The sequence below is a fragment of the Hydractinia symbiolongicarpus genome, chromosome 2, assembly GCF_029227915.1.
Source record: "Hydractinia symbiolongicarpus strain clone_291-10 chromosome 2, HSymV2.1, whole genome shotgun sequence".
Classification (NCBI taxonomy): Eukaryota; Metazoa; Cnidaria; class Hydrozoa; order Anthoathecata; family Hydractiniidae; genus Hydractinia; species Hydractinia symbiolongicarpus.
Genome location: NC_079876.1, coordinates 14,646,503 through 14,662,548, shown reverse-complemented (window position 1 = coordinate 14,662,548; position 16,046 = coordinate 14,646,503). Strand labels below are relative to the sequence as shown.

At 34.9% G+C, this 16,046-nt stretch overlaps 2 protein-coding genes across 2 annotated transcripts; one reads left to right on the top strand and one right to left on the bottom strand.

Moving 5' to 3' along the window:
- Window positions 1-1,228: 1,228 nt before the first annotated feature.
- Window positions 1,229-6,441, top strand: LOC130629597 (uncharacterized). The gene is made up of 2 exons (XM_057442854.1): window positions 1,229-1,466; window positions 5,257-6,441. The coding sequence occupies exon 2, from the start codon at window positions 5,264-5,266 to the stop codon at window positions 5,909-5,911; it is 648 nt and encodes a 215-aa protein (XP_057298837.1). The 5' UTR covers window positions 1,229-1,466; window positions 5,257-5,263; the 3' UTR covers window positions 5,912-6,441.
- Window positions 6,442-6,781: 340 nt separating this feature from the next.
- Window positions 6,782-12,712, bottom strand: LOC130629594 (ran-binding protein 3-like). Its single transcript, XM_057442851.1, has 11 exons — window positions 12,194-12,712; window positions 12,098-12,125; window positions 11,068-11,139; window positions 10,789-10,875; window positions 10,493-10,525; window positions 10,149-10,186; window positions 9,286-9,723; window positions 9,059-9,176; window positions 8,542-8,684; window positions 7,831-8,017; window positions 6,782-7,420 (listed from the first exon to the last, which is right to left on the bottom strand). The coding sequence occupies exons 1-11, from the start codon at window positions 12,194-12,196 to the stop codon at window positions 7,371-7,373; spliced, it is 1,197 nt and encodes a 398-aa protein (XP_057298834.1). The 5' UTR covers window positions 12,197-12,712; the 3' UTR covers window positions 6,782-7,370.
- Between the last annotated feature and the right edge of the window lie 3,334 nt (window positions 12,713-16,046).

Here is a 16,046-nt window from a genome sequence, read left to right as displayed (position 1 = left end):
AAATCAATGCCCGTCTCGGAAAGAAGGTCGAAATAATTTCGTGTCTACAAATACAAATTCGTAACATCGATTTTGTCAAATATCCAAAAAAATACAATTAAGCCTACTCTAGAGAGGGAATCCATGGTCGCAATTATTTTCAATCCTCGTTTCCCAAACTTGACCCCAGGTATTTTTTCTCTTTTTGATATGAGGGACGGCGCCGTCCCGTTATAAAGAAATACATAGCCGGGGTCGAGATTGCTCGATTCCCTAAGCAAGGCAAAAATAATTTTAAGTGTCATCTGTAGAAAGGGTCATCAAAATTATCTAAATGTCGACCAAAACTGCAAATGCGGGGCAAAACCTTTGCGACGAAAATGACACGGATTTCTTTTGGTCCTGCTATCGCCTCATTGAATCCAACTCGCTCGTGAAAATCCGCTTATCAAAGATACGTTAATTTATCCTGGGGTTAAATATAATAGTGAATTTTAGTGTGAGTGGGTGATGGTCAGTATTTTAACGTGTTTGCTAAAAAAAGTCACATAAATTAACGTAGCTTAGCATCACGTGTGAATCAAGCTTTAACAAAGTTTTAAATTTAAAATATTAACAAGACCAGAATAATAACTTATGAAATTTACGAGGGAGCAAGGTCCGCACATGTAAGCAAGGTAAAATCAGGTGACTATCTTTTCTCGTATACATCCTAAAAGGTAAAAAATTCATTATCTGGAACAATTACCAAATTTTTTACTAACGTTTCAATGAATTCGAAAGTCACACTAACTCAAGGTAAAGAGGAACACGTGCCGCGGTTGTATCAGTCGAGGAAACATTGAAAGCGCAAAAATGGATAACGGTTGGTTTACCTTGTTTAAACTTTTTATAAGCCTACCACAAATCTCCGAATAAAAGCCCACTCATACCTTTTGTTTAGAAGCTTAAATTTTGTCTCCTTTAGTGCGCTTCTAAATTCCAGACCCAGGTTCCAATTATGCCAAGTTCTGGTCCTTGGTATGTTTTGTATTTAAAACATTGCCTGCGTCCCAGGGGCCACTTTCTAGGGTCCCTGGATCCCATTTTTCCCGTATGTCTGGTGTAAGCGAACGCTCTCCACAACACGCAAAAAACACATATTGCACGAGGGTCAGTGAGTCGGCGTAATTGATCTCTCAAATCAAAAGTACTTACACACAAAGATAAGCCAGATCAAAATACTCACAGAAAACGATGCATCTGTCTTTCTTCTCTAACTAATGATGTCTTATGTCAGCAGCGCTGAAAAGAGGGAACGAAGTCGTGCACTGAAGCCAAGTTGCGATTCCTAGAAATTCGCAATGCATTAATATGTTGCTTTGTTTTGCTCCATGAGCCAGCGGGCAAATTTTTGATTTTCAACAAACTATCTTGTTTTGTTTTGCTTTCAAAATGATGGAAACCAATGTTGTTTTGTATATTTAGAATCAAAAGTAAGGACCAAGGTAAATATATTGTTTAAAGTTACTTAGCTATAGTAGCTAGGTAGTTATAGTTAGCTATGTATTGTTTTTATGTAAATTCTAGTTTTGTAAGCTACAGACCTGATGCATTTTTTATTTTTAAATCTGGAGATTTTAAAAACGTCTCCCAGAGCCTTGATATTGATGGAAAAAACCCTGAGAAATTTGAAATCGAGAAAAAACGATTTTTGTTCCAACAATGGAAACAAATCAAATGTTACAAATCATAAATTTAATGATTTAAGGAGTGGGGCAAAAAACAAGAAAAACTACAGTAAAGGCTTAGCTAATGAACACTCACGACAGCTTATGACAACAAGGAATACAAGATAACCTAAAATGATCACATAGAAGAGCTTGAACAGGGTATTTTTCACACCAACTCTTTGATTGAACTGATGGCTAGCCTCGAAAATATAGAGGAATATACCCTGTCTATTATTTCCAGGAGGGGCCATGGCTTAGATGGAGAGTCCTAGAGTATTTAATGCTTATTTTGAGCTACGCAGACCCAATTAGGACCCGCGCTCTACTAGGAAACTCCTGGCAACATCCAACGGCCCACACAGTGTGTAATCTCCCAAATTTCTTTCACATGGCTTGGGTTATCCCGGGGCTAGGGTAACATTCACTCGCCCATGTTGAATCGCCGTCAAGAGGAATCAAACCCCGGTCTCCCACACAGAGTACGAGAGCTACCACTAATCTTGAAAATGTGGATGCCATGGCAAAACCATGTGACTTGCCAGGTCTGTGTGTACGTATATTTATATATATGTTGTATATAGTAGCTGATGAGATAAATAAGGTCATTTTGTGCTGTCGTCCCGGGAAAGATTCTGTGGAAAGATTGATATTGGCTATATAATAAACCTTTTTTTAATGTTTACATTTTCTGCAAACCGGAATAGTTAAACTATGCCAGGTTGCAAATGATATTCTTGGAGTCAGAATACTGACCGCACTTTTTAATAACTTACTTTTATTGTTCTGTACTCATGTGATCAATATTGAAAAAATATTTGTGTTGAGCACAAATGGCCTCACTCACCCGATCAAGATGTAACCATGTATGCCTTGTGCTCATTAGTTAATTTCAATTTAGGGTTTGCTCTGAGGTGGATTTGAGTTTTAGGGATTTGCACTGACATTTGTTATCGTCAACTTCTGGTCTAGAAATCTCTTGATGACGTCAGTAGAAAGAATGACTGGTTGTTGAAGCTTGTGTTTGTGTAATAGATAGATGTGCATATTTTACATGGCTAGCCTCACAAATATCGAGGGATATACCCTGTCTATTATTTCCAGGAGGGGCCATGGCGTAGATGGAGAGTCCTAGAGTATTTAATGCTCATTTTGAGCTACGCAGACCCAATTAGAGCCCGCGCTCTACTAGACAACTCCCGGCAACATCCAACGGCCCACACAGTGTGCCATCTTCCCAATTTCCCTCACATGGCTTGGGTTAACCCGGGGCTATGGTAACATTCACTCGCCCATGTTGAATCGCTGTCAAGAGGAATCGAACCCCGGTCTCCTGCACAGAGTACGAGAGCTATAACCACTAATCTGCGGCGCCACGATAGATTGTTACTTACCAAAAAGTAAACTTTCAGGCAAAATAAAAGTTGTTTTCTTAGGTTTTAGATTGAGAGCTTAACTTGTTTTTACTTTGGAGTTAACCTTTGAAATGAATGCAAAGCTAGAATGAATAGATTCTCTTCTCCAATCTTTCCTCTGTCTTCTCAGAGTCTCTAATATTGCTAGTGGTCACCTCTTAAGATTTAAAAATCCACAAGAATGCAGTAGATTATCAACTGAGGCATGCACAACAATGAATACAATACTCACAAAAGACAGACAGCATGCGTATATACCAGACTGAATCAACACGATTTGTTTGCTCCTTATACATTTTAACTTATCTGGTGTCATATTTGAGCTTAAGAGGGATAAGATTTTGCATCAACGCTTATTATTCAAGGTATAAGATGATGTTGGACTTATATTACTGTTGTTTATAGGAGAGGCGATCTGTCCATGGCAGGGCTGCTAAATAAAAGTTCATGATGACAGTGCTTATTTTGAAGACCAGAATGACTGGCTTGGCCTGCTCCATAATAAACAAATTTACAGCCATCATAACAAAAAAGTCCTGAAACAAATTAAAAATGTTTTAATATTGATAGAGTCATAAAATATTGATAGAATCATAAAAATTTGATGTTTTCCACAAAATCCAAAACCTACTTATTTTGACCCCATGCAGCCATGGAAATTCTGTAAAATTACGAAGAAGATATATAGATACAAGTTGTGAAATAGAATTATTTCTTTGTTATTATAGTAGTTACCTTTAACAGTTTTTTTTAAAAAAAAACTTTTCTAGTTCGCAAGATAAATTATGTTATAAATTATTAAAAAGGAATAGCAAATTTTGACAAATTTTGTCAAGGTATAGTTATTAACATTATTTTCATTTTTTTTTGTCCAAATTGCACTTGTCTGCTTGTGCCAGTGGCAATCTTACATAGAAGGTCTATGTAAGATTGCCACTGATGTGAATATCTTTACAAGCGTTGAATTTTGTAATTGTCTGAAATATTTTGTTTTTGCAGATTTCTAATTCGCATATGAAAAATTTTTTAAAGGTCATCCATGAAAAATTATTTGGTTGCCGTAACCCGACCGATAGCCTCAAAATGGCGCCGACTGAAAAAAATCAGGGGGACATGAAAAAGTCAGGGGGACATGAAAATTCTTTTTTTCAGACCTTTTTTACCGATCCCCAAGTCGATTTTACGTAAATCGTCGATTGAATTTATTTTTTTTTGCTTTTGTTGTTACGCTTGAGGTGTACTCACACCAAATACCCAGGGTGGTTTACAGATGTCTTCTGCAACGCCAATAGAGTATGCGTACTACTCTTTTACTGTGTTATCTTAAAAAAGTGGTTTCGAGTAGGTTTGGTAGGTTCGAGCAACTCAGAAAGAATGTTGTCGCTTTATTACATCACATATTGGACAAAATTTTGCTTTGATGTGGGTTTTATCTGGAAAGAAAATAATAATTTCCATGACCGCCCGACTTGAGTTATTTTTTTCGAGTCGGGTTACGGCAAGCGAACAATTTCTTAAGGGTGGCCTAATTAATATTCGCAGAAATTTTTAATTAGGGACTACTTCTGTTTGACTAACATGACATCACAATTTATGCAAAATAATTAAAATTTCAAAATCTATAAGCATGGAGCACTACTTTCAATGTCATTTAAATCACCTTGGATTCCAATCAAGACATTCTACAGAATGAGTTGTTTTAATTATTTTTGTCATCTGTGCCTTTGGCTTGCATATCGTCACTTACAATCGCATCACTGCGTTCAGTGGTTATGGAAACATTGATTATTACTGTGGAAAGTTTATCATTTCTTGAACATGATAGTTTAGTAGGCGACGTTTCGAAGGATCCTTCTCCCATCATCTTTACTAATTGAAAACTATCTCTAATTTATTTGACATTACACAAATCAAAAAATGTACGATAAACTTCAATCCGACGTCAAAGCGGGGAAGAGAAGGGAAGAAGAAATGTTCATTTGAACATTTCTTGTCGTGAGAAATCAAATTTTCGGTTATTAAAATGTATTTTAAATTGATATGTCGCCATCACGTCGGGGTGACGTTCAGCATACACTTCATTTTGTGAATCGTCCCGGACTCGAATTCTGTTATACACGAGCTAAATTTTTACTATTTTTCCCTTTTTTTAGAAGCATCATGAGCCACCGACATTTATCCAAATATGCAGATCGTCGTGTTATCTCAGTGTCGTCACATGTCGCTAGTTCCTACAGACGTCGATATAGTACTTCCGATAATGATGAAGGGAAAAGTCGCCGACACGTAGTTTCGTCAAGTCGTACTCGGGAAGACAAAACATCTTCAAATTCACACAAACGAAAATTAAAATTGCACCAGGATTATAATAAGGACAAAGTTAGAAAGAGTGACCATGACTCCAGTCGCAGAACTGAGCGGGAAAAGCATAGACGACATAAACGACATGAAGAAAGTAAACATAAAGTCAAGATATCTTCGCGATTGCGAGAAAAGATCGACGAAATTGTACGTAAGGAACATCATCATATCGTTTTAAAAGAGCGAGACTCTTCCGGTAACTTTCTCCACGTAGAGTGGTGCCCGAAGTACGTTAGACCTGATACTGGGCGCGCCACAGGAGGGAAAGCGCTCCTCCATCATAGATGTCGAAGTTGCAATAATATTTGCTTACACTTACTGGGGAGATACGGTAGTTCTGATCGTAAATGTTTAGTCTGCGTGGCAGCTGAGAATGGGTGGCATAAAAGTGAGGTACCTGAGTGGTATTTCCATTACCACCGTTGCAAATACTGCAGAACTTACTAATATAATCTCAGTCTGATTTCACGGAGCACAAGAAACCGAAAGTCGTTTTCTTTTTTGACAGCTTTGAGTGAAATATTAATCCCGCGTTACCACAACAAAACTACATCACATTACTAACGTTTCATCGTTCTGTAACATGCCTAGAAACTAATTTACAAAATTTGCTTGTTGCACTTCGAAGTATGCCTGCATCTCGTCACTGCTCATTACCAGAGCTCGCGAAATACTCGATGATCTGCCGAATAATTTCTGCAAAAAAGGGCGAGTTTTTGTAGTTTTTACTCTCGATTTACGTCTAGTCTTTCACCGGATTGCAGTAAATGGTTTTTTTAGAAATCAACCGGAACGTTAATCAAATCAAGCCCAGGGGGCGTGATACTTTTTTTCTGGAGTGAAGACGCTATTTATTAATTACTGCTCTGACTTTTTAGGAGGGACGTATTACGATCAACTGCACTGGTTATATAAACCTCTTGTATAAAATAATCTGTTGTACTAGTATTTCCAGAAATAGAAAACTTGTGATGTGATTATTTTTGTATTTAAGAATTTATATTGACACTTCAACTCCCTGTCAACGAAGTTAGTGTTTTTACGTCGCGAGCGAGGTTAGGAGTCTTCATTCTTGTCAACGACGTTAGGTGTCTTTCGCGCCCTGGTACGACGTTAGTGTTTCAATGTCTTACGGGCGAGTTCAGGTGTCTTTAATCCCTGCGAACGACGTTATGTGTCTTTACTTCGTGCGTATTTGGGACGAGGTTGATATTTTTAGAAGTCTGTTTTATAAGCTAAAATAAAAATGACTGTTTTTTTTCTTTCGCTCTAGAAAATGCAAAGGTTATGTTTCCACAAAAATGAAACGACGACAAATAAAATAAAGGCTGAAATCTATTCACATTTGGAACATCAGAAACTATATACATTTGTACCATATCTGACGTCATAGCGACTTCCATATATGGTATTGCAACCAGCACCATATTGAAAACAAAGTAAGCATGTAAAAAAAATCCAGTTTGTTAATACATAACACGATGGTACCATACAACATGGTCCGTTAAAATTCGAACATATTTACGAGTTTCTACAGAATGAGGAAGCTAGGTTGGCACGCGCAAAAATAGAAGGAATCGTTAACAAAAAGAATAAGAAAAACCCAGTAAAAAAAATCAAAAAATTGTTTACGCTTGAGCTTTAAACGCGAAAAAAACCGGAAGTGTCCTGGAAACGAAGTTATGGCAGTGTCTCCAATCAAACCAACATTCAAAAATTTTAAAAACTCGCAATTATACTTGTTTCACTCGCCCATATAACTGCATATATGCTCGCTTATATACTTCCCTATATACATAGTCGCGTATATATAGTGGCATATATATACTTGCTAATATCGGCATATATACTCAGCTCAACTTTAAAAAATCTTGAATAATCAAGACGAAATAATTTCCAAGTGTCGCTAGGTCGTAATTTCCTCGCTCGTGCTTGCATTGTCAGCCTTTTCTGCGTCTAAAAATAATGAATATAAAAAGAAATGTCCATGGATGCTCCTAAATACCTTTTTCAACTTACACCTTATAACTTTTTAAATGACATGTTCATGTGAACGTATGTTAATACTTTAAAGAAACATATACATGGTCGTTCAGCATATATATTTTTATGGTAATATATATATAATTTTGGTATTATGGTAATATAATATAATTTTATATAGTCTGATGAAGACCTCCAATACGGAGTTGGAAATATTACCATAAAAATATATATGCTGAACGATCATGTATATGTTTCTTTAAAGTGTTATACCTTGTAAATTTCCACACATACCTTTCTTATTCAAAAGTTTAATCTGAGACCTAAATATTTTCATTCCCTAAAATACTTATACTTTATCGGCAATATTAAATACTACTTACGAATTCTAGCGTCCAGCCTGTCGTTTTCGGTGCTGCTATCTTCGTCGTCGGTACGCGCCGTCTTTGACTCGTTACTACTCGGCGTATCGTCGCTCTTTTGCGAGTTTGTATAATCTTGGTTTCGTTTCAACGCTTGTATGCGGCGATCGATTGCAGTGAATGTTTGGACCGTATCCTTCAACGAAGTCTAGATTAAAAACGCGTAACCATTTCATACCTAAGTATTTGGAGAAACTTGCACACGACCAAATAAATAATCCACGTACTTATGCCTCTTGCATCGTGAAATTAAGTTTATAATAGCGGGACTGTATATGGTGACTTAATCGCGACAACATATTCAAGCAATTCAAGCAAATTTATTGTTCGAAATCATGAAATTACGTCATCATCACCGCAGCGTGCAGTGCTCTTAAAAAAAGATCAGCTCGTGCAAAAAGCACTTTTGAATATTGCGCAATATTGAGCAATTTATTGCGTGCGCCTTGAACCGACGTGCTAAAAGATCAAAGTGAACTTTTAGCTCTATTTAGCCCGATCATTCAACAAATGCGTGAAAAATAGCACAAGGACGAAAACATTACGCAAAGTTTTAGTTAATTTATTTGAAATAGAATTCATATTTTATGTGAACCGGCGTTGCGCAAATTTCGCGCGAAATATAACATAACTCGTGGCGCACGAAGTATAACGCCCGCAAAAACAATTTACCGAGATAAGATAGACTTTAACTTCTTGTGTTTCTGGATCAACAGCCGTTATACGAATACCTCTATCCTTCACCATCTCACAAAACATATCCATCCAAAGCATGGTGTTCAACTGAACAAGATTCGTACCTTGTGTTCGGAAAACTTAAAAGAAAACGATTACAACAATGCCTTCACATTCTTACAAAGGGTTTGGTGAAAACCAATCAAAACTATAATCAAAAATATGTCTGTCTGTTAGTCAAAGATAGCAACAGGACAATTTGAGTATGTAAATAAAAATTGTCATCTAAACGTTTGCCCAAAGTACGTAGTAATGAACTCGGATTAGTCTAAATTTGACCCCGGAAAAACTAAATAACCTTTTACGCTTTTGTAACCCCGATGTTAATGTTATATTCTGGGTTAATTTCATTAAATAAGATGCAACTCAGAAACGAAGGAACGAACGAACAAGCGAGCGAGCGAGCGAACAAACAAAGAATCGGTTATGTCCTTTGAAAGACAACACCACTTACCAAGTCTCGACTGAAAAATACCTTCCGCTTGACATATATCATTCAACCTCAATGTACCTCGACCCTTTTCCAGCCATACCTTTTTTACTTTATCAAACAAATGTAGCTTGCACACCACCTAAGAAAAAACAGCAATCAACACAACCTAACTGACACCATTATACCTCCGAGCTAACAATCTTTGTGTTACAGAGCTCAAAGGAGAAGAACAAACATGAGTAACATACTTGCAACACGTGTTGCTCTCCTTCTTCTCCTGTAAACTGTTCCACTTCTTCGTAGTGTTTTCGTTGATTATGCATTTTCTCGTATTCGTCTGCGTTTTCCAGCAGTTTCTCCTTGTTTGTACTCACATTGTTCATATCTTCATTCGTAGCGGTTAAATCCGAAGTGGTATCGGCTTCATCGCCTTCTTTCTTAAGCGATTTGAAACCATACGAGGTAGTTTCACTGTTAGTTCCGAAAACAAATGCTAGTTTTTCCGACTTAGTATTCAACCCTTTTTGAAAGTAGTTCACAGTGTTCTTAGTGTCTTCTAGGTTGCCGTTTGTTTGTGAAGCATTCTGCTGTTTGTCAGCAAATCCAAATGAACCTATACCAACTGGTTTCTGAATATCCTCAGTCAGCTTACCTTCAGTTGAACATTCGGGAGCTTCTTCGGCAATCTAAACGGTATAGGAATGTTTTGAACTGAAGTAAAAGTGCTTTTCTTACAAAAAAAAGATTAATAATGGTTTCATACTAAGGAATTATTCTAAAGAATCCAACTAATATAGTCGCTAGACGATATTTATCAGAATACCAGCTTGATATGGAGTGAAAGGAAAAAATTAAAAACTATAATAATCTTACTTAAATCACTGCTTGAATTTTCTTATTAACAAAATCAAAAAAAATAATATACTTATTTATAAGATACTTATTTATATCACGTCATATGCTTAAATACCCTGCAATTCACACCCCTCAAAAATTCAATCCCTCCTTTCATCCTTCTTATCCCAGAACAAATTACTAAGACCAACTGCAAAATTAGGATTGTCAGAATATTCATTAACACTCTTAAGGCTTCACATTATAAAACTTTTACCTTGGCTTTCTTTGCTTCCTCACATTTGATGCTATTTTCTACATATGAAATATTCAAACATGAGAATTATGTAAAATAATGCAATAATTTAAAACCAAATAAACAAGAAAAAATATTGTATAAAAATTATAGAATTATTGGGCTCAAGTGGGTGTCTGGACTAACAATTTTCAAATTAAAATTTAAGCATTTTTTTTTGAAATTAAACTTTCTAGTAGAATTTATTTTCGTTTGTTTACAATCTTATGGTAGAGCTGGACTTTTTTTTTGTTATAAATTGAGACCCGCATTCCATTTTCGAAATACGTTTTTTTTAGTAAAAATAAAAACAAAACTGCATATACCATTTTCATCTTCAAGATTTCTCTTCCTGACATCTACAAAATAGAAGAGCATTGATCATAATAAGAAACACAGACATTCTTTCTTGGATTTCTTTGTTGGAAGAATATCAGATATAAAAACTTAAAATCACTAAAATTGATAAACTTCTGCATTTTTCCTGGTTAAAACATTTACATACATACATATGTATATAAGTTTATAAATGTGGATAAATATTTTTTCTGATTTTATTACATAATTCAATTGATGGGTTTGTGAAAAACCCTTTTTCTTTACAAAACACAACAATTAGTACCTGTTTTATTGATCTGATCAGCTGCAGAACTCAATGCTGAGGGTCTTAACATAAAACCTTTTGCAGCAGCTTTGTCAGTGATGGGACCTAAAAAAAATTTACACTTTAATGACAGTCAAATAAGAGTTTGCCGACATCAGTTTCATGTAAGACAATTTCTGTATCAGTTGGTGATAAAACAACGTGTTTGTTCAACTTTTTGTAGGTATCTAACAAAACAGTTGACCAGTCATTGTAAAAATTAAGATAGTACAAACACAACAGAAATTAACCATATACCTGAATTCTTAACATGTGATCCGAAACTGGTTCCCGATGATAAGATGGAAGGTCTAAGTTGAAAGGGTCTTGCTGAAAAAGACATAAAAAAATTTGATTATTTTTAACCCATCTTACTTGACAAAAAGAGCATGCTTACACCTATGTTTGGTAAAAATTGGTGTCCTTGAACACGATCCTATTTTAATTATATATGAGACAAACTTTGCAACAAAAACCAAAAAAAAAAAAAACATTTCCACATCACTAAAATAATTTCTTTAATGTTTAAAGTCTAATGTTTTAACTAATTCTAAGGAAATAAAAAAAATGAACAGGAAAAATTCTGTAGTTGGCCTCAGTATATGACTTATGCACTCTACTGTTTCAGGGAGAACCTAAAAAGGTCAGTTGCCTGAGGTATCCTAAAATTTCCAAAACAACTGAATAACAAATACTTAAACCAGTCAATTTACATTCCCATCAGCATTTTCAACAATTACATCAGTCGAATACTATGTCCTATGACATATTAAAAGTTCTAGAAAAATTTCCCGAAGTCAAAATTAGCAATTTTTCAAAGTCACATCAAAAGTTACCTTTTCAGCAATTTAAGAAAAAAGACAGCAAAATTAGGCTCTATCAGTTCATGGGTATTTGCATGTTCCCTCCTCTAACCAGATACTTCAGGGTTGCCACTTTTTATATAATATATATATATATAAATATATGTGGCGAGATTTTAGGAATGAGAATTTTTAATTTCTTCGAGATGTCTTTTCACAAAAAAATAGGAATATTGAGGATATTTTCAATGTCAACAATGGGTATAAAGAGCAAATTATTGTCATACATGTGTAGCATTTATATGCATATTGAAATAAAAACATGTGAAATGCTTATTAAATTTAAAAGATTTTAAGTGTATGTTTTTTTAATAAATCTGATTTTAAAGAGAACTTTAAAGAGACTTTTTTAAATTGAGGAGAATTGAGGAGTTGTGACGAAGCATCACAACTCATTAAAATAAAACAAAAATAGTGTTGCTTACCACCGCTTGCATCGTTCTTTTCTTCTGCCTACACATAAAAAATCTAACTATTACCACGCACAACAAATTAAACAGCTAAGGTTATTAAAGACTCACCATGTTATGCTTTTTCAGTTCCTCATTTCAAACATTTTTCCTAATTTATATACTCTATAAAAATCTAAAGTAAGGATTAGCGTGTTACAAAGAATATAGTACTCATTTCAAAACTCATTACCAACCACCACTGAGTCACAGAATACAAACACCGCAAAAAGATGTAAAGTATGAATGTTAAAACGAAACTTGAAAAGCTCTTTAGCCTTTTTTTAAACTTCTTTAACTTCTTAATGGTGTTTTTATCAGGAGAGAAATTTTTCGTTCCAATTCACAAAAAAAAAGTTTTACGAAAGTCAGCCATTTATGCAAAGTAATTGTTCAGGTTAAAATTTGAAAATACACATTGTGTGTGTAAACTGATCCATATAGTAATGGGTGACATCACATGAAATACGCACAATTGTACGAAAACTTCTTTTTAATTAATTACCAATAGTCATCAAATATAGTACAATCGCACTATTTATACCATTACATTTTTTGTTTTCGTATTAGTATTTGCAATTCTCTTTCTTCTCATTCATAAAAAATAACAATTCCTGTGAGAATTTGGTAAACAATTATTTCTGAAAATTTTTTTTTTGATTTCAAATGATGAAAAAAATGTTTAAAAAATTTGCCAAATTTTTGTTCCGCAGAAATTATATCCCCAAGGTAAGAAATTGCATTTACCACAAATTAAATTACATGTTTGACTTGCACGCTGAAATTATCCAGACAAACTGGTTATTCGTGGTGTCTTAAGACAGAACTGCAACACTTGAGTAAAACTGATCAGATAATTTCTAGCTTAGTGAGGCAATAAATCAGAACTTTTTCATTCAAAAACACATAGGTGTGGTACGAAAAAAATATATTTTTAAGAAAAAAATCTCATGATCTGTCATCTTTATGCTTCAACAATTCATATTATCAGCATCATACATCCCTCATTTCTGTAAAATAGACCTGAATCAAATTACGCAATTAGCACATGTTGTTGAGGTTAGGGCTGCCTGTGGAACTTTAGTGCTTTAAGAAAAAAATATTCTAACCTGACAAACAAAAGGTCCCAATTAACCCGAAACAACATTGGAATGGATGTAATGCACATATTTCATTTAGGGAATGATTTAGGTGGTACCTAGTGATATAACATAAACTTAGATCTTATTAGGCCATGACCAGCATGGAAATCATCCCAATTAGAGGACCATACCACAATCATTTTAGATTGTATCATCTGCATTTTTGCATTCAAAACTGTCTTCCCGATAACCTTTGAGTAGGGTACTCACGTCTGCAAGCTGGACCAGCAACCACCTCAACTGTGTCTTTTTGAGCTGCTCCAATACTTTACCTTTACCGAAAGAGGTGCAGCATTTTTAAGTACTGTTTGGAGACTATTGATACATATGTATTACAGGGGGCTCATAAGGCACAATCTGGACAAAGATATATATTTATTTTCTTCAAACATAAATAAAACATTGACGAAAGAAAAAAGTGTCAACATAATTTTTCTCTACAGGATAAAATACCAACTAGGTATGGCAGAAAAAAAAGTCTGGACGTAATTGTGACCTCTTGTGAGTACATTTTAACATTATATACTTATAAGTAACTAAATTTAACAAGACTAGACTAAAGTGCAGAGCTAGACACATTTTGGAGTTTTAAGAACAATGCTATGAAGTTTGAGCACAGATAATTTTTTGGAGCAAAATCTAAATAGCTAAGCATCATTTCCAGACAGATTTTTATTGTGGTTACCTTTCGTTAGTTAATTACTCTTCCATTTCCACATTTTTTAGCATTTTTCCCCCTACGAACTAGGTTTGTTTTAACCCTACGAAATTTTAAAAATGGAGGATGTAGCACAAAAGTGATTCGTCAATTACGCAAAATGTCAATTATCACTATATACACTGTAACAAAGCTGAACCAAATCGCTAAATACATTCCCCTAATACAGGACAGAGCTGGAGACAGACAAAACTTGGCTGAACCCTGCTTAGGTAGAATGACACAGTCAGGGGAAAAAGACAAGATTTACCAATTCTGAACGTCATCAAAAGTGCAAGCTAGACCTAGCTAGTATTTTACATCATTAGCAGGTAGGTTGTGAGGAGAGGGGTAGCTAGGTGAGCTAAGTTTCCCAGCATAATAATGCAACATAAAAACAACAACAAACTCAACATTTTAACTTTACAAGGCATATGTATTTAGAAGATATAATGAACGTGACCTGGACTCTTGGTCAGAAAAAGGAAGGTTCGTTTTGTGCATTTATATACACATTTCCACCTCCATCACCTCTACCGTCTTGACAGCAACAGCCGTTGTTAAAAGTATCTTTGCCGCAGAGCTTTATCTTCTATGGCTGTCCCTTTTGTTTTACCTCATTATGCTAATTAGAATGATTCTAGCTCGCTTACTCGGTTTCATTTCCTTGTATAGTTTTTTATATTTGCCTGGCTGAGTGAGACTTACGAAAACAAAGTGTACACGTCGTTCCGCAAAGATACGATAGTGGTGAAAGAAAAGACAGAAATCGGTTTTTCGTTAAGTTGTTTTCTTTTATTTCTGTACCACTTGCCTATTTATGACTATAATTCCTAATGTATTTTTTCATGTATTCAAGGATCTTAGTTTATTACTGGAAAATAGCTGACCAAGTTTGACAATCAAGCGCAGGGGAAAGGGGAATCAATTTTTTATTTTATGCTATGGAGTCTTACAAAGTTCAGTACTTAAATCAGATTTCTATTTATTTATGAACCTTCACCTTCAACTGTTTTCTCAACATGGGTGAACCAGATATAAACTCTCCTCCAAATTTGCATATAGGATTTTGAAAAGAGGCTGTAAACAACAGTGCTAATAAGCAGTTCTGGATGGCGCCGTATTTTAGTGGTTAAAAGTCTCGCACTTTGTGTGGGAGACTTGGGTGAGGTTCCTCTTGGCCGTGATTCAATATGGGTTAGTGAATGTTACCATAGTCCTGGGTTAACTCAAGCCGTGTGAGTGAAATTGTGGAGATGGCACACTGTGTGGGCCGTTGATGTTGCATGGAGCTGTCTGGTAGAATGCCATAGCTCAAAACGAGCATCAAATACTCCAGGTTCCCCATCTAAGCCGTATGATGTTAATATAAAGGGATATTTATAAGTAAAAATACACAAAATTCTCTTGTGTGTGTACCCAATTCAATAACACTCACCTCCAGTGGCACTCATCCTAGTCTTCTAAAGCGTATTTGTCTCAAACAACTTCTTATTGTAATGTTTTCGCAATATTTTCCCTCTCGCAATTTTTTACAACTGTCCATTGTTTTCTTTCTTTCTATTTTTTATAAGGAATCGTTTCAAAAAATCGTTTCAGTTCAAATCGTTTCAAAATCGTTTTAAATTTAACACCATTATTATTATTATTATGTTTATCACACGCACCAATTTCTAAAGAAATTTTATTATCAATTTATTTAAAATATCTATATATATACATTGATCTATGGCGATGTTTTAGCTTCCTACGATCCTGTTTTTATAATTTGTAAACGAAATACGCCGATGTTTTCACTTCATGTGATTGTGTTTTGATGGTTTTTTAAAGATCTACGGCTGTGTTTTAACTTCATACGATCATGTTTGATGGGTTTTAAACGATCTACGACAAAGTTTCAGCTACCAACGATCATGTTTTGATAATATTCAAACGATCTACAGCGATGTTTTAGCTTCCTATGGTCGTGTTTTGATAATTTCTAAACGATCTACAAAAAATAAAAAGTGAATACAGTTTATAAAATTTTAATTTTTTTTATATCTGGCAACCAACTTTTTATTCAGACCTATTATTTAGGACTCTA